General features: G+C 38.3%; 1 protein-coding gene across 2 annotated transcripts in view; it reads left to right on the top strand.

The window, feature by feature from the left end:
• Positions 1-10,339: 10,339 nt before the first annotated feature.
• ca16b (carbonic anhydrase XVI b) overlaps positions 10,340-22,317 on the top strand; it is a 112,568-nt gene continuing 100,590 nt past the window's right edge. Inside the window, exon 1 of one of the 2 annotated variants that reach the window (XM_031287695.2) lies at positions 10,340-11,095. In XM_031287695.2, the coding sequence (XP_031143555.1) occupies positions 11,011-11,095 (85 nt within the window). In that variant the 5' untranslated portion in view covers positions 10,340-11,010. The remainder of the gene's footprint in view (positions 11,096-22,317) is intronic. The other variant, XM_031287696.2, reaches the window with a different exon arrangement.

Below are 22,317 nucleotides of genomic sequence, written 5' to 3'. Positions count from 1 at the left end.
CATTAATACACATCGTGTGAATACAATGTCAATGACTTAGATGAAAACATAAAAGATTGTTCATTGATTTGATTATTTCTCAGAATTCAACCTCCCAGAACAATACAAATCATTGTACTGTACTTGTCTTATGTCTTAAATGTCTGTATGTTTTATAATCACTCAATTGTTTTTTGTAATGTTAGTTGCACTAATAAAAATAGTATTATTTCTTCTTTAATGTGCAGGGGCGTCGGACTGGGGGGAAAAAGGGGACTGAGTACCCAGGGCCATCATGTGAGGAGGGCCCAAAAAGATGCTAGAATGAATAGCTGTGGATGCAGGGAGGGGCCCATAGAAAATGCCTTTGTACAGGGCCCAGAATGTTGTGCTACGCCCCTGTTAATGTGGAAATATATTTATTTATTACTGTAACAAGCCATATGCAATACTGTGTGATCTACAACCCATGGGTAATATAATTCAACCCAATTTGGTAATAATGTAGTTGTAAGCTGATATACTGTAAGGACATCTTAAGTGCTTAATAATGGATTTTTCAATATATATAACTATAATATATAATCTTACTAATAACTCCTCCTTTGAAACAGCCATAACTGATGTATAAATATAACACATTTGTAATAATACAAATACATCTTCACATTGTTATTAATGTATTATATGTATTAATTAAGTGTTTTTTATCTAGTTTTATTTATAAATACTTTGTCTTTACTCTCCATGAAACTTAGCAAACCATCCAGTGATGTGGTTAAAAGCTCTGGAAGCGATTTAGTAAGTGGGTTTTAATTTTTTATTTTGGTGTCAAACTACTATTTCCAAGGTGAAGATTTGAACCTTTAACCTCAACATATCTTCATGAGTTTTTAACATAATATAAACAGTGTAAAACCTCTCTGTGAATGATTTGTATAAAACAAACAGTAATGGATGCCTAATAGGGGAAGTTATAATTGTTGACAAATACACATAGATAGCCTAATAAACACTTTAGAAACTCCTTATTTCTACTTACAACTACATTATTGTGTATTATAAACCATTTAGTAAGTGTCACTCCTTATAAAGGCTTAATACAACTATTACTCAAAGTTGAATTATAATAGATACAAGATCTAAAATCCTTCTTACTCGGTGGATGGACTTTTGTTGGCAACATCACCTGAAAATATACAATCCCTGCCATCCGAGTCAGATCCATCGGTTCATGTGTCAATATCACTTGCCATTTTTGCTTTCAAGGGCACATAAACGAAAGGTTGAGTGCAGATATTGAACCTAATTATGCTGATGGTTGTGGGACTCTAAAAGCCATGGGTAATTAGCTCTCATAAAGGTCTACATGCCATCCCCTGAGTGACGTTCTGCTGAGGACAGGGAGATGCGTCTGATGCATTTTTATTATAGACTCCACAATGACTGCAGTGGAAGGTTGGTCGATAAAACAAAGGCTTGGGGAGTGTCAGGAGTGTATTGTTTTTTCAACTGTCAGGCCTGCCATCACACATTTATATTGAACCTATGCTCTGCATGCAGGCCTGTATATCATCAGAGTAAGCTGCTATTTTTGTTCCAGCAGTGTGGTAAAGAAATGCAATGCATCATTTCTGCTATGAAAGTGACTTAAAAACTAGATGAAATGTGTCTGTCTGTCTTCCTTATCACAAATATATTTGTACTTCAGCTGAGTATTTTTCCTGAGAGCTAAGTTTACAAATGCGAGACACCTGGGCTGGACAACATCATTTAGAGAAACATGCGTCATTTATTGCTATTGAAAACTGCAGCACGTTTCATGTATGTCCTTTAATTTAAGATTCTTGTGCATGGTTTCGGGACATGTATCTATCTCCTCCACACAATAAAGCTCGATTTATTTTCAGTCTGCTCTGTGCATTCGGTAATGTAGTTTAATCTGATTCAAGGCAGAATCCTGGCATCCAGATAGTGAACGCTGCTATTTGTCTGCTCTTGGATTTGGATCCATCTTTTTCTCTGGGACCTAAAACAAAGCATGTGCTGGATGGATGAGAGCCACTACACAGACGAGTAGCTCAGAAAATGATCTTCAGGATGCATTAATCCGGCAATGATTCAGGTGGGGAGACAGAATGGAGCGTGTTTGCAAAGCTCTCATTGCAAAACAAACAAATTATGGTTTCTGGATACTTGCTATATGCATAGCACTGAAAGGATAACAGATCACGCTTTATGATTACATTATATATATATATATATTTTTTTTTAAGATTATTGTTTTGGGGCTTTTTCCCTTTATTGTATAGAGACAGTGGATAGACAGGAAAGGTGGGAGAGAGACGGGGCTTGACACGCAGCAAAGGGCGGTAGGTCGGATTCGAACCCGCGCCGCCGGAGGACTCAGCCCACATGGGGTGAGCGCTCTTACTGGGTGAGCTGTTTATATATGTAACACATATCAAACCTATTTCAAATACAATAACTACCAGTCGACCATTCTTGCACAGAGTTACATGTCAATGCATTCTCATGAACGGGTTTGTATGATATCATACGAAAAATTGCCTCGCTGGTCACAAGACGACCAGTCAAAGAAAAGGTTGCTGCGAGCCGGGTACAGAGCACCACAAGGTCATGGTTCTTTCAGGGGCCGTTGCTGTTGAGTATAGCCAACAAAAGATGACCATCAAGCGGAGACGACAGTTACATTTAGGCACCAAAACAACCAGTCTTGCGTTTCCCCCTTAACTTCTTCCGGGACACGAACTCCGCTCCCCTGCTTCAAAGTCCTGTGCTTTATGACCCACCCATCCACCATGACCTCCTCCCTATGCAGACCAGAGCTCATGAGAACAGCTTGTACATGTCCACTGCAAAATCTATCAAAGGTAAATGATGTATTGCATAAAAGTTACACATACCGATTTCAATTAGATTTCATTATCACAACCATACCACCACCGAAATACAACAGTATGTGACCTTTCAAGGCATATTAAGAAGGTTTGTGAGAGTGCATTGATGGTGAAATGTGATATCACATCTGCTATATATAGAAAAACCACAATATGCTGTAATCTCACTTGACTGCATGGTGTTATCATGTTATCCTTCACCTATGTACAGTAAAATGGCTGAAGGATGCCTTGAATCCAGACATATTGCTCTGGGAGAACATAAAGATTTCTTCACCGTTATGGGTTCAGAAAAATAAGATGAAAAACAAGAAAATATATAAACCCAGGTCCAGGCTCAATTGTCACATCAAAAATAAATCCTTATTCACAGGACAAAGAGACATTAAACATGGTAGGATTTAACTCAAATGAGCTCTGATTTGTTTCTGTTCTTTCATTTTTTGTCAATCTGATGATACATGTGTAATTTGTATACCCCGTCACTCAATGTGTGTCAGTGCAAACAGCATGGTATGTACAGAAAACTGGGAGTAAATAAAGGTAATATACACATGACAACAACAATAGCAGCAACACATTCCTTAAAATGTGTGAATCACTTCAGATCATTGATTTTAACAGGATTTATCTGGTTAAGTAACATAAGCAAGTAGAATAGATTATTTCATTATTAGGAGGTACTGAGCCATGCCTACTGAACTAATTGTTTCTTTGTTTTTTTTTATGTTGCCTTTGGTATTCTGTATTCCTGTATTGTATTGAATGTGAAACTGTATGTTGTCCTGCACGCTTATGCTTTTCTTGGCCAGGTCGCCATTGCAAATGAGAACCTGTTCTCAACGGCCTACCTGGTTAAATAAAGGTTAAATTAAAAAAAATGAATAACAATTTTAAATTTGTTTTAGACTTTTGCATAGTCTGTGACATCATATATGCAATGTGTGTCCTACTGGTGGGTTAAATGTTATGTTTAACTGAAAATGGATACAGACAATATAAAAGCAATTTAGTGTTCAGACATTTAACAGTTTCATTTAAAACAAAAGGGAGAAAAAAGATAGACTGCTCCATTATAAGAGTAACGGAACCTAATTCAGACTAATAAAGTTCTGTAAGCAGTTTGACCTCGCCCCTGGGTTGTTTGCAGTGCTAAGCACTGCGAAGCATGGTTACTGCCTAGAATCTATTTTTCTTTTCTTTTAACTGGATAGGATCAATAAACCCATGGACACATAAGAGACAAATCAAGCCTGTTCAGATACAGAGTTGTAGTTTCTACCAAATGCATTCTGTTATATTTCTTCTTTTTTAACTGTGCATGACAAGAATAGAGGGCAGTGGCACATTTCCCAAAAGCAATCCTTTTGTTCATCTGCATAACTTCAATGTTGATAATTGCAATGCTCAAATGGAACTCCAGGCACCTGCCCAGAAGCACTATTAGGCTGCTATTGCTTTGAGCTCTGCCTTATGCTGCATTCAGTCTCTGGCTAGTGATTTTTTACTTAAAAAAAAGGCAGGCTAGTAAAATATTCATCCCTCAGTTTCGCATAAATTACATCTCATTATCAGCTGTGCATACCTACTTTTACAGATATTATTAATGTTGTAGCACTTTCATCTGTTATTGTGTAATTGGCTTCAAATTCTGCCATCTCTCCTGGAGGAGATGTCTCTAATTTTGTTGCTGTGTCTTTGTGTAAAAAAACAGAGATGGTGTTTAGGAAAACGTTAATTTTTACTGAAAGTAAAATTTGTAAGTAGAAAAAATATTGAAAAAATTGGTTCTTCAATCATTATATATACATATTGGCTTATTTTCTGGAAAGAGATTGAAGCAGACACCAACGCACAAGTATAAACTTCGGGCCACTTACGTAGGCTACGGCGAAAGCTCTGAGTCGAAGCATTAATCCGCTTTTAGTGGTATAAGTAGTGCGTATTTCTGACATCAAACCTGCTTTGAGAATGTTAAATTTGATTCCATTCGAGCAGGAAAAGGGCAGAAAAAAAATGTAGAGACATTGAATATGCATCACTGCTTTGCCTACTTCAAAGGTTAAAAGTATGTCCTTGTTTATTATAATACAATTCTGCATGAGGTCGACACTGGCAACCTCAGCAGATTTATTAAGTCTTGGAATAAATTGACTATTTGGAATACAGCTACAAGCTTGTATTTGGTGTTTTATATTGGTAATCATGCAAGTGAGTGGAGACTCATTTAAATGATTAGTTGTGGCAAGAAGACTGTGAGCCTGATGTTCGTGGGAGGCTGTAGATGAACTGAAGTTAAACAAGAAAGCGCTGTGGAGCTTCACACTTAATGTGCACAGTTGTTAACTATAACACAAAAGACTTAAACAGATCCATGAGCTGAAACACTAATGTGGGATATCATGCTCAAATCATGGTTTGGATGTGGTATACAACACAGGGGACGTAGCTCTTTGCCATGACGCTGAAAAGCTGATTTCCTTTATCAGAACGCATTACTCTGACAGCTTATTTTGTGCAGCGCTGTGTGGCCATGTGTCCAAACATCTGCCAGCTTTAGCAGTCGCTCTGTGCCTAAAAAGACAGCATAGTGCCAGAAGGGAGATAAATGCAGCAACTTATGAATTATTGAGGAAAGTCAGAGGTATCTTGATTTTAGTGACTTTGGACATAGGGGAACTTGAGGATTGCCATTGCTCTTTTCAATCAGAGCAATCCTTTATCAAGCATCTTCTAATTTAACAAGGATCCAACTTGTGATCTATTTTTAGAAACAGTGGAGATCTCAAAGCAACTGAAAGGCTTAATGATGAGACACAAACTTGAGTTGATTGTGGTGGATGACCAAGATGCAGGAGCCAGATCATCAATATCATTTTGAAATTACATCATATAATGACAAAACGTATGTAGTTGTAAACCATAACTGTATAATTTTTTTCTGTCTCTCAATATCCTATATAACCATTTTGTATCCATCCTAGTTAGCATTTGAATTCAACTGAAGATGAAGATATAATGTATGCATGTATGCAAATTCATTGAGCAATTCAAGAAATATTCAGTTATTCTCTCTCATTGTTCTCCAGCAGCTTTGCATCATTTGATAATCGGTGATAACTTTCAACAATCCTTTGTGACTTTGCAAATTAGCGAAATTTGTTGGAAGTGAAATGGATCCCTGAGCTTTGCTGATCCTGGTGCAGATTATCTGTAAAAGAAAAATAAACATTGATGTTTTACTAGACTTTTTATCATTCTGGGACGATTTGTCTTCCGTGTTGGAAGAAGACAGCAGTTGCCATGTGCAAAACAACAGTTGCTATGTGTTGAGAACACACACAAGCAAAAGTAATTTGGTGTCTCACAGTTCGATATTATCATCACAATGGAAAAGTAATATCATGTTTATCTTGTATTTTACCTGTTACTGTATACGTACATAGTTGCCATCTTCTTTGGAAAGTAGTTACCATTTGTTACCGGTGACAACTAGACAAACACGCACTGTGCAAGGCCTCTATACACTGACATCAAGTAAACTATTGTGGCTTCAATGTACCATCTAAAATACATTGACACTCTGACTATATTCTGAATTTCTTGGCTATTAACTCATCCATCCAAGTCCTGAGATTCGTTGCCCTACTGTGTAGAATTCATTTATTATATTCTTCAGGAGCGTCACTGACGGTCCTAGGTGGTTTGAACAAATGCAGTGATTAATGGCAACATGAATTTTGCAGAAACCCTCTACTGGCTTCAAATAGTAACTGCTACCGCCTCAAATCAATAAAGTCATAACTGTCTTTTTCTCTCTCTGCCAAACTCTTTTTTTTCTTTCTTTTGCTCACATCTCCTTACAGTATATCTAATACTGACCACACACCACACCAAATCTAAAACTTTCCATGTTTCTCCCATTATCTCCGCATTACATAACATCATTTTCATCCACCAAAATTAGGTCAACTACACTAACATATTACATCATGGCAAATCCTCTCTGCATTTGAAAGTACAAAAACAGAGTATTTTAATTAACACTTACAGTACAATAAGTGCAGACTTTCGTGTTATTTAGTTTAACACTGACTGTTAGCGCAAGTCTTCACACTGAGGGAGACAGATGACAGAATATCACCAATAATCAATACCGGGGATAGCAGCGAGATATACTGTTTCACAGGAACTGCAGAGGTTCCCATCTGCTCTTAGGGAATTGTGTTGGTTTGAGTATTATTGTTATTGACACCCTTCTGTTGTCAGGGGCAACTTTGTTTTGATGCACAATTGCAAAAGTTAAGTTCAAAACCTGAATCTCTGAGAGGAATTATGAGCCATAGATGTATGTTATGAGCACATTCAATATCCGACACTAAGCAGGCGAAAATTCACATTTTACTTTGCAATGTCTACTCATTTGCTTACTGATTGTCTTCACACCTTTCTATTAGCATAAGTCATGAATGCAGTCCTGATTGGCAATTGACTTTCCCCAGCACATGAATGCATCACGCAAGCAGGCAGACTTTACAATTCAATCCATACATTGCAACACAACAATAACATAACTTTAAAAAATATATAATCAGACTTAATGTTCTTTTTAATGAATTAAGTTGTCTGTCATACTATGAAGAAATTAAATAGAACCAGTGATCGCCAAGGAGGCAAAGAAAACACCTTAAAAATGGTTGGCGGCCATTCCAAATACTTGTGATTTCAGTAAATTGACTAAAAGATGCAAAACGCCTTTAATCTTTGAAATCAAAACTCAAATATTGCCATAGATTTGAACAGTTTGCTATTAATTTATCATAGACTAAGTGCCTATTGTCTGAACCTGTTACAGACTACTTAAATTGGCCTCCAAAACAACAAAGGACAAGTCTTATTTTTTATAATGTAGTTCTAATGCAAATATAACATAACCTTTTTCATATGAGTTAAGTCGACAATTGTTCACCATTGATCAAGACAGAAATACACTGGAAAAGAAGATCACATTTTGTAAATGCAGTGCATCCCTCTTCTTTGACATTTTAGTTTTGAGGCATATTTTTTAAACAGAAAAGAAAACCAAAAACTGGTATTGACTTGCTAGAGGCTTACTTTTGAACCCATCTTTGTAGTTTTAGAGTGCTACCGTTTTTAAGTTTGTTCTGCACCTGGCTGATGGACACTTGCGGTACTGTCCTAAAGCATAATGCAAAGAAGATTCAGTGCAGAAACATGACACATTGATGCGGAGAACTAAAGGATGGACCAACAAAAGATACAACTATATGGGGAGAGTAATAATGATAAAAATAGCTTTTGATTAAATAATGTAAGGGATTGAGAATCAAATAAATAATATATGTCATAGCCTGAAATGCATTACATAATTGATGCACAGAGTCGTACATTATGTACCAACTGTCAACATGTGCAATGTGTTTGGAAAAAATAATACAAGTGTGATTCTCAAACCACTTAAGGGCACAGGGAAATGAGATGCCCGTGGGGACAATGCTGGTGTCAAGGCTGGACTCGCATAAATCATGTATATCGCAGCTTTTCTTTTCTTTTTCTAATCTGAAGCACAATTTAACTGTCAGAGGAAGTGTTAGGATGCCTTTAGGGTCTCAACTCCCAAAGGATGATAAAAGATTAGAATGTCAAATGTCACGGCACACTTTACAAATGCCTCATGAAAATAAAAACAAACACTGCGGAGAGCAGAGGGCATTGGGCTTCTTTGGTTTTTCAAGGTCTTGGCATTAAGCTCCTCGTGACAGAAGAAATATAATGGCCGTGACTCATTTTACACCATGTTGGCTGTGACTGCTTTTGTGTTTGGTAACTTTCAGAGAGAGAGAAAAAAAAGCAGTGGCTCTGCATGAAAAAGCATAACTTTGACCAAATGAATGTAGTGTCACCTGAGCGCATTTATCAGACTTCTGGGTTGGATGCCATGAATGCAACTTACTGCTGTATTGTTAATTGTACTGTTCCCTTATTTCACATGTTTTAGAAACCCACAGCTCACTGCATGCAGGGATGTTAATGAGTGTTAGTGTTCAGGAGCAAATTGAGTTTCAACAGCGGCTGAGATCCAGCCGCAAAATTAGTCTGCAAGTACAAACACTCATCTGATGAAGACCTCCTTAACTGCATTTTGTTTTTAATATTCTCAAGATAAGATTTGTCATGGAATACATGTCAGCCATCTCTTTTGTTTTATTGCTATTTGGATGAAATTTATTAAAAAACATTTTTTTTTTTACACTTACATCCTTTTTTTTATTAAAGCTGTAAATGTAGGTCATGTCCTGCTTTAGCCTTGGATTATTGCTTTAATTATGAACACAAATGCATAGCTTTTCAATTTTGGACTGTCTATTACTTAAGTTTACACTGATTGCTGTTTGTATGCTTTTTTCCGAAGATGCATATTCCACTTGTAGACTGTATTATTCCACTACATGAAAAATAACTTGATAAATCAGTAAGTTGACATCTTTAAATTGCTTGTTTGTTTTTTAGCAGTCCAAAACCCAAATATATTTTATCATATAAAACAAAGAAAAGCAACTAATCCAAATTTGCATTATTTGTTACGTTTTGGTTTGGTGACATATATTTTTCACCCTCTACACATAAGGGTAAGTTCCCTGGGTCTGTTGCAGAAACATTTTTGGAGTCTGACAGACCAAGACATAAAAACAAAACAGGAAAATAACTCAGAAACTACTGTTCAGGCTAATTGAACTTGATCAGTCAAAATACAGTCCAGCCTGGAGGATCGAGCGAGGATGCCCATAAGGCTTTGAAAAGGTAGGTATTTTGAAGAGGAAGCAGATGGCCCACATTAAAAGCAGAGGGCCCTTGTGACTGTCTTCAATGGCCCTGCAGAGAACCGGGTAATTAAATGAGAAATGTAATCAGATTCCTCAAATTAAATGTCCTGCTGGATAGTTCTGCAAGAACACCACTGACTACACATTTACCTAAGGGAGTGTCACCGATGGATGCATAATTCTCCAATCAGCACACACTCATACATGATGATATTACAGGTGATCATTACTGCTAAAGCATTCCATTCACAATTCTGCCAGCAGGAGGCAAAGGGATATCGCTGTGTGGCCACAGGAGGGTCGTTTTAATAATGGGGCCTGGGAGGAAGCAACAAAACAGGGAGATGACTGGATGGGGGTTGGAATTTGTGCATATAGCAGGGAGATTATTTTGAACAAGGCTTCAATCCTCTGTATATTCTGAAATGGCCTTGCCAGTTTTTCATCATGTGTGATGCAACATGTTTGATGCAGCATTTAAAAGAGGCAGCACAATCCAGTCTGGACTTTGGTGACTTGACAATCTGACACGAGCCACTGATTTCTCGTGTCTATCTTATCATAGCACCATAGACAGAAACCAGACTCTGTCCGTTCCGGCTCATTTTGCATTCAGCAAATCCGAGAACCGCCTCCCCTTCCCTCCGCTGCTCCCGCCCCGCGCTGGCGCTCTCTCACACGCAGTCTGTCCTGTAGGATGGGACCAGCAGCCACATATCCATACATGCCTGACCGCTAGTCCACTTCCTGGATGGAAGAATGGGACATTTCCAGCACCACTTTTCTTCGCATTACCCTTCGTCACGCTGATGCCGCGGATAAACACTTAATAATGACCACGTGTAATCAATAGTATTCGACTACTTTTCCCCCCTGTAGTTAAAGACAGTGATTGATCGCCGATTTACCCCTCTCCACTACGGGAATGTTGCTATCTGGAAGCCCGCTACAGGCACGGTGGAGTCCAACACATTTTGAAATGCTTTTGCACTGCCACGGTGTGCGTATCGTTTTATTCCTCGAAGCTAAAAACACTAACAGCCTCTGCTCGGGCTGGAGGCGAATACATTTATCTTTTTAAAAGAAACGGCGACTCTCTGCAGCCGAACCGCTAACCATTACTTTGATGCTCTGTCTTCGTGGCTGCTGTGCCAACTTCGTTTCTGCTTCGGTCGTGTTTTTTTTTTGTTTTTTTTAAAGAAGAGAAAAGACTCAAAAACTTTCTCACCCGTTGCCTTCTTGTTGCTCTCGATGAATAGTCTAACATGCGGACAATACGGGATCCGAGTTATTGGTGGATTTTATCCTTAATGTTTTTAACCTTGCCCAAACACAAAGACTGTCATCCTGGTAAGTACTTGCAACACGGGTTAGCTTTCATTCGTGTAGCCTAACTCTAGTCAGACCACAGTGTTGAATTTGGCTTTTATTATGAAGGGCAAAAGCGACTTTTGGTTGTCGAATAAAGACATTTTCAGAGGCAGCGTTTTGCCTGGCTTCCACTAAGGTTAACTTAATGTTACAGGGCCGAGCTGAATTAAACGTCCAACGGTTATGTGAACGCTGGGACGTTTAGCCTCCGTGATTTGTGTGCATGTTATTGATTAGGCAGCTGGACTATGATTGCGCAAACTAACATTCCCCCTGCTTTTACGTTACACTAAACATTTAGTTAGCTAAACAACTCCTGTTTAAGCTTGACGCTTTACGTTAGCTACATCACTGAATGTTAATATTTGTGATGTCTCTGGAATTAATCAATCTCAGGAAATGTAGCTAATATAACACTCCTGTAGGCACTCAGATGGTCTGTGGTAACGTTATTCATTGAGTTAACTTTATTTCCTGTGGAATTAGCAGTATTTACGTTATCTGTTAAACCTGTAGTTTTGTTGTGATGTTTATAAGATGTCCCTAAGTTTTATTATAGGTTTACTGTAGTTGTGGTCGTGGATTATGTAGAGCTAATCTATGTGTCTGCTTGCTGTTATGTGCGTAGGTAGAAACGAGGATAAGGGCGATAGTTAGCGCTCGTGGATGGATGTTCAGTATGAGGGGCGATTAATGCCACCGCAGCACAAATATTGAGATGACCATGTTGCATCCAAATTTGTGACCCATCAGATTCTGTGCCGCTGGACACCAGTTTATCACCGCTATCCAAATGTGTGACTCTTTCTCTGTTTTTTTGTTCATATTTTCATAGGTGTTACCATCACCACCTTTTGATAATAGCTATGACAATACAGCATGTGCCCATGTTAAAAAACCCATCAGGTAACAGAATATAACACATGTCTGTTTTACCTTTCGAACAGTGTTTCTCCAAGTGCTGCTCTCTGTGGGTTTGGAACAGGGTCTGATTTAGATTAACATTAATGTAGGACCATGGTGAGCCTCACCCAGATGACTTGATTAAGGTAAGGGCTAAGGTTTGGTTGAGGGTTAAGCACACACTGTGACACACAATACTGTTTTTAAAGGGTAAAAAGTGGCAAATAGCAGAACATGTATACAGTTGCCCAAAGGAGGTCTGCACGGATAACAAATAGGCTGTATCGGCATACTTCCTGTGCTCCAGTGCGGGAATGTCGCCACAGCCACCAGGCACAACTCCGGTCTACTGAGAAATACAGAGCTTTCCCTGGCTGTGATAGGCTAATGATGCATTCACATTGCCTGTGCGGCGAAAACGCAGGGCTTGGTAGTGTGTTTAGGCTGCACCGATCAAACTTGTCAGTCTGTTTTGAGGCGGCGTGAGAGTCCCGTACAGTAAACAGGAAACATCTCTGCCTCTATCGCTGCCACAAGAAAGTTTTAAAACATTAAAACACAAGCACTGAACTGCCCAGGAGTTTGTGTAACAGCTGACTGTTTCCTGCAACATCAAGGCATAGTCCCTTGTCCCTTTTTTTTTTTTCTCTCTTTCTCCGTGAAATAAAGCTGCCTTCGGTCGGAAATGTCGACATCTATAAACGATCTGACGAAAAACACTAATTGTGAAATATAAAATCTGCTTGGGGAACACAACAGGACGTCACATAAATGAGCCATTTCAGTGACACTCCCACACCGCCGCACCACTTGTGGAAAATCGCCGGATCCCCTTTTGGTGATGTGAACGCAGCCTTAGCCTTCACATCAGACGGTCAGACGAAAACGCAGGTCTTTCCATTCATTTTAATTGGGGGTAGTGTGTTTAGGCTGCAGCGGTGGCTACACCATCCGGCGCGTCAGGTTACTTACTTGCCTTAATCAGCATTGTGTGAACTCGTTAGGCAAGGGCTTGATTGTAACGGATGTTCATTAATATGTAAAAGTTCCGCTCTCTAGCTTTAACGCAAGTTCATTCAGAATAAATGATCAACTTTGTTAAGTATAGTCTAATACATCTTCATCTATTTTTGAATGGAATACCATTTCCTAGTCTTAAAATATAAAGTCACAATTTAGATTTTTTCAATTGCTCCAATTTCTATTGTTATACAGCCCGATATTAGATTTTGTGAAAAAGATATCTACTCAGCAAGACATTTTACACTTCAAAAATACATGTTAGTTAGGCTTGGGCATCGAGAACCGATTCCTACTTGGAATCGTTCCAAAAATTCGTTTGGAGGATTTGGTTTCAAATCTGATCATGGGTTCCAAATTTAACATGCGCAAGTTTTGGTTTCCGTAGTGGCCAGGCACTTGTTGTGTTGCAGCCATGGAGCACAGTAAGCGGCGCTCTAGTGTGGCTTTATTTTACGTTGAAAAAGCCCAGTAAAACTGCAAACCACCATTGAATCGAAATAAAACTTTCCTCTTATTTGTGAAATAAGCATGTGACCCGTTTCAACTCCACCCCTCAAAGAATCTGAATCGAGAATCGATAAGAACCAGAATCAAAAGGAAGAATCAGAATTGGAATCAGAATCGTTAAAATCCAAACGATGCCCAACCCTACTGTTAGTGCTCTCTGGTGGACAAACTATGTAAAATAACTACAATCATTTTTGGCATTTCTGCACTTCAAATTCTTGTCAGCCAACGAACACGCTAATAGATATAGGCTATTAGTACTGTATCTGTGATGAGCCAATATTGGCCGATAATAAATGGCCATTAGTTTACCAATCTGGTTATTATACCATTAGAAGCATTTGAGGAATATACTAAACATTAGTTGCATCTACTTTCCATAATCAGTTATACATCAGATTTCATTTTAACATGGTTCTAGTTAGTGTGCATCCAAAGTATATTGGATGCTTTTATTCTGTGGCACGAATCATCCCCTATATTAAAGTCGCAGTGATGTAACACAGGAGAATGGTTCCTCTCTGAGTCACTCCACCCGCCCACCCCCTCTACCCCAAAATCCCCCAGTTCCCTGCTTCCACATCCTTAGTTTGCAGCTTTATTGACAAGTAACCCTCCAGACCCCTAACACATCTGAGTTTTCCCATATGACATGTATCACCAGACCTCTGACACGCAGCAGACTGACCAGCTCCAAGGTGGTGGAGGATAAATCCAATTTGGCTATTTGTACACTGTCACCTAACCATATTCATCTACCGTCTAGGCCGGGTGACCTAAATCTTTATAATATAAATTTAGAGTTTACATCGTAAATAGTATTACCAAACCAGTGCTAGTTAAAATGAGAATAAAAAAATTGAAAGAGAGGGGGATTATTTCCTACTTTTATGTTAATACATACCGGATTTAAAGACAAAGCTGTTGATGAAATTGACCTGATTTTCATGAGATCTTAGAGGATTTTGTCTTAAGTGTAGACTGTAGAGACAATAAACAGTAATTCAGCTCATTTAGAAAAGCAGTCTTGCATCTCTTTTCTCACTAACACAAATGTTTTTCTCCAAAATGTCACTGCCTACAATAATATGGAGATAAAAAAATGTGTTGTGGTTTGGTGAAAATTGTAGTTATGTTTGTTTTAAAGTTGTGTGGTTGGAATTGCAGCTCCTAGTTGTTGTGAGAAGCATAGCTCGTCATTAATTAGGCCTATAGAATCCTCCTGATTGCATCATTTAAGTAATGAGGAAATTATTGCATGATATGTGAATATGGCTATACAAAAACAGATAAAGGCATAATGCCTTGTGATACAGCTGGGGAATAATTAGTAGTATAGACAATAGGACCTTAATGAACAGGATTTTAGGAATTTGAATAAAAAACAATTACTGCTTTTTGACAGATATAATGGCCATTTTCACTTGTGTGTACTGTATTGTAGGGATGTCCTTTTCTAACACCATTACTGTCCACTGCAAATAGTTTGGTGATCAAACATAATATTAATGTTATTAATGAGGTCCTGATGTACTGCTGTGCCAGCAGGATGCCAGCTGTCTGGACATCGCTGATGTTGGCCACGGCATCATTATCATCAAGGTTGTCCTCTTATCTACTCTGGATAATTGGTTCGATATGTACAGTACTGACAGAACATCTCAAAAGTAACTTTTTCCTGGTTTTAAAATAGCATCAGTAACATATGCTTGTGCTTGATCGCGGACGGGCTCAGCACACGATCTGTTGTCTCTCCACCAGCTGCCTGTGCCACCCATTAAATGGTCCGATGGGGAAACACTGCAACTACAATCACTTTTCACTCGTGCAGACAAATCGCTGTTGATCCTTTTTGCTAGTGATACTCAGCCTTTGCAGTGTTTTCCACAGGTTGAGAATTTACTTGTGGTGGTGGGTGGCGAAAGATGTGACGGCACGCAGTGCGTGACTGCTTCACTGGCGGGTTCAGTAATCAACTAGTCAAACGAAAGTGTATGTAACTGTTTATTGAAAACAATGACTAGGCTACATAACATTAACAGATAATTTAGAAAGAAATAACTATTCACATATTAAACAAATCAGACTAAAAGATTATACAGATGAAGTGTAGGCATGATGTGCTTTGTCAATTAAATCTGGTTGGTTTGTCAAATGTTATGGTTCAGCAGATAAAATACCTGATTACCCGGAGCCCAAATGTTATATGTATTAACAACTTAACTTTAATACTATACTATGATCCATACAGAAACTTACATGTTATTATAAATCTCAACACTGTCTCCTCCTAACTCCTGTTAAATCATATAAGACTAAGGCTATCTAAAGTTAATTCTCATTTTGTTTGTTAGATCGTTGTTCGTTTTTTGAACTGTTTTAATCCTTGTTTTGGGGATCCTAAAAAGATCTCATCTAAACAGATTTCTGTCATTCAAACAACTCTGAATTATAGTTTTATAGTCAACTTAATAAAATCTCTCTTATTATTCGGGCTTGAGTCCATAAATACAGTTAATAGATACATACAGGCACGGAGAACGGGAACTGAAGGCTTGGTTAGCAACGATTAGCAGTTAGCTCCGTTATAAAGTTATGGAGTGGATCAGATTGCCGCGGAGAGGGGGAACAACCAGACTCTAAACAAATGACGTTTGGGGAGCTTTCACACCAGCTCTACGCTTTATCAGTACAGTAAAGCCCATGGCAAGTCCAACAGCAGCATGCTACTACTAACGATAGCCTCTGAGCCTGAAGTAAAGTGTTGATGCTGTCATGCACACGGCATGAGACTTCATGGGGGGAGGGGCTGGAAGGCCACTGGTCTGTGTGCGCTGTAAAAAAATACTTTTTTACTTTTATTGATTGTAAAAAAAAAATATATATATATATATTATTTGGGTTTTATCTACCTGGGCTGTGCGCCCAAGTAGAACCTATGTATGAGAAACACTGCTTTACTTACTGCTTTCAATTTTAATGATCAGCTTATCTATGTGTCTAATTAATACTGGATACGCTTTAAAACAACAATGCAATTTTGTAATTAAAGCTATAGTGCGTAGTTTCTGTCTCCCCCATGAGGAATTCTAAGTAATGACAACAATTCTGTCGGTGCATCCACATGATACAAGCCTTCCCTGATCACGCTTCACCCCCACCCCTCCTCCACGTAGTTGCTAGTAGCCAAGTAGGACATGGTGGATTTAAAAAACATGAACTATTCAAAAGGGGCCGATAGTCTTATTTAGCTTTGTAGCAACTCATTTGGCAATGGTTTGAATGTACTGGACGTTAATTAATATAAAAAAGTTACGCACGTCATGTTGTATATTGTAAGAAGGATGGTTAGGCATTGACCACCATTGTGGTATGGGAAAATCACCCCAGCACAGGGCTCCAGACTGCGACCAAATGCTCACATTTTGCGACCATTTTTTTTAATACTAGGGACCTGCAAATTTGACGAGGAGGGAGGGAGTCTGCATTGTTTTGGTTTGGTTTTACTGTAATGACAGTAGTAATAATAGTATGTTTACATTTCTGAATGTGCATTTGTTAAGCACCATTAAACTAAAATGTGACTGTGAACAAAAATAAATCAGCGCATTGTAGTTTCTGTATTTATTAACAAAGCATTTATCAGTTAAAATGGGGAAAATGTGAAAGATTGCATTGCAGGTTGATGTAAGGTGTGTGTCCCTAAATTTTCTGCCTGTGCCCCTAAAATTTTAAGGTAGGGGCTACAGTGCTCCTATAGTCAAAAAAAAAAGTTAGTCTGGAGCCCTGCCCCAACATGATTTCTTCAAACTGATCATGAGCCAACTTTTTATTATTTCACAGTTTACTCCATACATTGCAGTTACATAAAATCTGTTTTGTTTATGCTACAACACACTTTAAAAGAAATAGGATAATTACGTTAAATTAATCACATTTAAAGTACCCTAAAAGTAAATGAAAACACTTTTTTAGGGCAGAGAAGGCATCCAGAAAAACTGTACTGACTTTCACAAACGCTTGCAGAATAATTTAAAGTTTGAAATGATTTCTTGTAATAAAGTGTGAATTATTTCTCTTGGGTTCAGTGTTAATTTTGCAGAATGTCCTCACTGATGGGAAATGTTGTTTGAACATTGAGCAACGAAAAGTGCAAGTAAACATTTGCAACCTTGTATTACTTTCATAATTTATGATTAATTCAATCACTTTTTTGAAACATTTTTCATGTCTGATCTTTGGCTGTGAGGCTATTCGTTTGTCATGTATTGGGCTTTTAAAAAAAGGATACTCTCTCCCATACTAGATGTACCGTTGCTGTAAGCTCCCACACCAAAGAGTCATCTTAAGCCCTGAGAAATCAAATTAATAGACATATGTTTTCATAATATATAAGGCTATTAGAAAATTATAAAAGTGTTAGAAGTTAGAAGCTGTGCTGCTCCTTTTTCTTGTGCAGAAATAGAAACAAGAAAGATGAAAGTTATGCTTACATTCAGTGTTATTTATCAAAAGGCATTGTGTGTATGCTTGAGGTCTAACAGACACGTTCACTGCATTTTCTTCCTCATAAAATATTTGCCGAGCAGAATTTCAAAAACTTTAAATCCCACATTGGATACATCTGGATTCTAGCTATCAGTCTTTTTTCTCCTGCCTTTGTTGGCACGTTGCTTTTGATCAGTGTAGTAGTGTGAAATCAGCAGAGGACAAATTCTTAAATGAACAAAACACATACCCCCTCGTAAAAACACTGATTCATTACACGTCTAGGCTAGCGGTTAGAAACTTAACAGGGTACCTTCTAAAATATTTGCTGGATAGAAGCCCTCAGACTGAACCCAGCAGGGTGGATGTATAATGCATGCAGAAAAAGTATACAAATACTCTCCCATAGGGTACAAATTTGGCACCATCCACCAGCCAAATATTAGTAAAATATGCAAGTTGCTGGTAGATTTGCTTCACTCACCAGCCATAAAACCAATAATCAATTGAGTGGCTGGTAAAATTTGAACATTCACTACACATTTGGCTGGTGGACAAAAAAGTTAATTTCGCACCCTAGTCTGCCACCTATACCCCGTTTCTCCTTGCTCTTTAGTTGTATGTTATTAAATTAGAGGAGAATCGATACCTAGCGTACCGTGTCCAGGCTCCGCAACTGAACCAGATGTGACCAGCGGACAGTACTGGCCTATCTGGAGATGCTGACATTAATACTGAAGTGGAATATTTCAGTTGATATGAGCCCAACATTATGAGAACAATGTTTTATTTAAAGGGCAATTATAGTAATTTGACATTAATTGTGATTAAACTGTTTATTTATCATTTATGTTAATCAAGACAATCAGTCATCACTTCATTACTTGGTGTGTACAGTTGAGTTCACTCGGTCTTCCAGCCAAGATACTCCAAGCTGGTCACAGTAGTATTTTAATTATTTAAAATGACTCACAGCCACTTCACTACGAATCATTTCATCTGTCTTAGCAACATGCATCCTAAAACAAACACAGGCACACACACACAGAAACCGGATTCGACCAGGCTGGTTCAAATGCGGGAGGATGAATGCTTTTGGGGAAACCAGTGTACACTTATTTCTTGTGCTACATGACAATAGTGATTAATGTCCAGGCAATAAGGCACTGTCACTGAAGGACGTATACTGCTGCACTCAAGGACTTACCCATATCAATAAATGTCCTGTGTCCTTCAGTCACCACGTCCTCTTTCCCCTTCAACAATCTTGCCACGATGTGATACTGTGTCAGCTTTTACTTACAGCTAGAGTGTCAGTCAATTGGACACAATGGGATCTCCAGGCTCCCTTTTCCCCCTTTTTCCTGCATTGTGCAATTGTGGGTCAAATGAGCATGTCTGTTTTGTGCTTCTTTTTTCCTCGTGGTGGGCTACATTCGAGATGGTCTTTTTCAGAGGCAAGGAAAAGCAAATTCATAAGTAGGCTATCCCATCCATGAGGCTCATTTTTCCTGTCGTGAATTATGGCGACAATCACTGAAGATATAGGATTAGGCTGTGCATGTTTTATCAAGCTCAAGGTGCTCTGCAGAATGCAAAATAAGCTTGTTTAATGAGTCAAGTTGCATTAGATGAATTGAATTTTACATTAATTATGTTCTCGATATTTTGAGCTGCTGTAGAAAATGCCTCCAATATACCTGCGTATACCTGTATACCCTCTTACTATGCATTTAGGTCACTTTTAGTTCAAAATGCAGTCACTACAGTCTAAACATGTAATCTTTACCCAGCTCTTGAAACTCTATGGTAGTCACTGTGTATAGTAGTTATCACAGTCGGAACAGACAAGTGTTTTGTTTGAATGGAACAGCAACATAATGCTTAAATGAAATTGAAATGACGCCATGCAAACCTGATCTTTGGCTTTGGCGGTTTCATTTTGTAAAGAAACACCCGAGGGTTTTGGTTTATGCAACTGGAAGCTTTAGCTGTGTTGTTTCTTTTTCAGTGAGCTGCTGCTTTTAAACATATTGACATTTGTTTAATTTGTGTAGAATATTTATTCTCATGTAATTTGTTAGGGTTTTAATACAGTATGCCTTTTTTGTTCAGTGTAACTGTCTCTGATAAAGAAATGGGATTATTATTTGATATTGGAGGCCTATATTAATATTTGAGTGTTAAAAATGTCAATATATCTGCTGATGTTTGATTTTGTTTTACATAAATGCAAAACAAACATTTTTGATTATGAACCCTTAAATTAGGTTATTAAAGAAATGCACTGAGATATAAATATCATTCTCTGAGAGTGTACCTCAAACCTTAATTAAAACACACTCTTTGTCAGTGTGAGTTGGAAAAGTCAGTTACCTTTGGGGTTAGCTGCTGTTATAATCAGAAGTGTTGGCTCTGTAATCTCCAGTTTGGCTATTTTGATCAATTTACAAAACTAATTAAGGGTCATTCATCATGAACATATGTGGTAAATAAAGAAGAATAGTAGAGTTTAACACTGAGTTGATATCCACTCTTCCACTCCAGTGCTAAACCCACTTCATTAATTCCGTAAGCTCTTTTTCTCTCTCTCCCTAAGTGAACACCCTGAGAGATCAGTCCCCGGGCTCTTTCCTTTGGGTTCCAAATGAGATTGATGTTCTGTTTGTTTCTCTCACACACTTGGACTGTCTCCCTGGGAGCTTTCTCTATTTCAAGAAAAAACTCTAAAACAACAATAGAGGGGGGGTCATTGGTATTTAACCATGTTACTAAAAAGACGGCAAAGCATTTCAAGTGGCGCTAGGCCTTTTCCACGTGATAAAACATTGTATCTAACTGTTTTACCAAATAAATTTAATGAGAGGAAAGGGTGGTATTGTAAAAACGACAGAGGCAGCTAGTGTGAAAATGTAGTGTTGGTTAATTTCAGAGGCTTCCAAGGGAGAAGATGTGCTGAGTTGGATAGTTTTGGAGGCAGAACAGTAGTTTAGAGACTACCCGATCGATCCTGTTGACATGCTCCCCTTTGGGGAATGCAGATGATTCTGTTCTTCAACACAAACACTCAAACCCTCCTGGTAGTGGAACCCTAATTAACTAGGGCTGTGAATACCATGGCCTTTTCCTTTGACATTTTCATATTTCAGAAAGACATTATTTAACGCTTCCTCAAAAAAGACAACTCGCGTTTATAAGACGGTGAAAAAACAACACAGTCGACAGCTGAATTTGTTGAACGTAAAAAAAAAAAAAATTAAAACACCTTCCAGTTAATCCCCGGGTAATTTTAGCAGCTCTGTCGTACAAATTCCCGCATGTGTCTGCTTTATCTGTCAAAATGGTGTGAGCTGAAGGTGTGACAGCTGCCGTATGTTATTGTCACTGCTAATCCACACCTCACAACACAAGTGTTTACCACAGCAGAGCAGACCTATCCCCAGGTAACCACTAATCACTCAGGGATTCCAGAGATCATCTGTCCCAACACTTAGCAGCCAGCGTAAGTAAGGTGGGAGCTAGCAACCACTCTGCCTCCATAGCCTCTCGGTTCTCAAGACAATCATCTGCGTCGCTGTAATGTTTAGAATGAACTGCTGTTGAATAAGCTTTATGTCACAAGTGACATTACTGAGTGCCGTCTAAAATGGAAGTAGTTTCCTACAATATAGGTTAATCTTGTATAAAGGCCTATGAATATAATTGTCCTGTCAATGGATGGATGAAAGTATTCTTGAATTGGTAAAGAGGATTCTAAGAGCAGTATTAAGAACATTCACCATAGCACTGGCGGGACTCATCATTTTGCAGTGACCCATTGTTTCCATGTCTCTTAGTTGGCTGTGATGATATAAAGCTAAAACAACGATATTACTGCAACACATTTTTTCAAAATCCCCACCAACATACATCAGAACTTATGTTACACTTTGAGAGCCTAATTTATTGTACAAAAACGGTATTTACTTCACTCAAGAGAATTTGGGAGTATTTTTCCTTTTTAAATTTGGTTCACATTTAGTCCTGTATTTTCTTGGACAACCATGTTTTGGGTCATAAGAACTGCAGCTAAATGCACTCGCATGTCAGCTTCACCACTAAGCTGCGGTGTTGCTGCTGGATTAGAATCATTACCTTGAGTCTGAGCAAGTACTGCTCAATTGAATGTTGTTTTTCAGCCTTTGTTTGCTCCTTTTCTTGTGTGCATTAGATGAAATTTTGATTCGCCTTGGATTTGTTTTGCTGCAAGTTTGAATATGTGTAGGTGATGAAATCGGTGC

Source organism: Sander lucioperca, chromosome 6, assembly GCF_008315115.2.
Source record: "Sander lucioperca isolate FBNREF2018 chromosome 6, SLUC_FBN_1.2, whole genome shotgun sequence".
Classification (NCBI taxonomy): Eukaryota; Metazoa; Chordata; class Actinopteri; order Perciformes; family Percidae; genus Sander; species Sander lucioperca.
The sequence above is the reverse complement of the archived record's forward strand: the minus strand, read 5'-3'. Positions and strand labels throughout refer to the sequence as shown.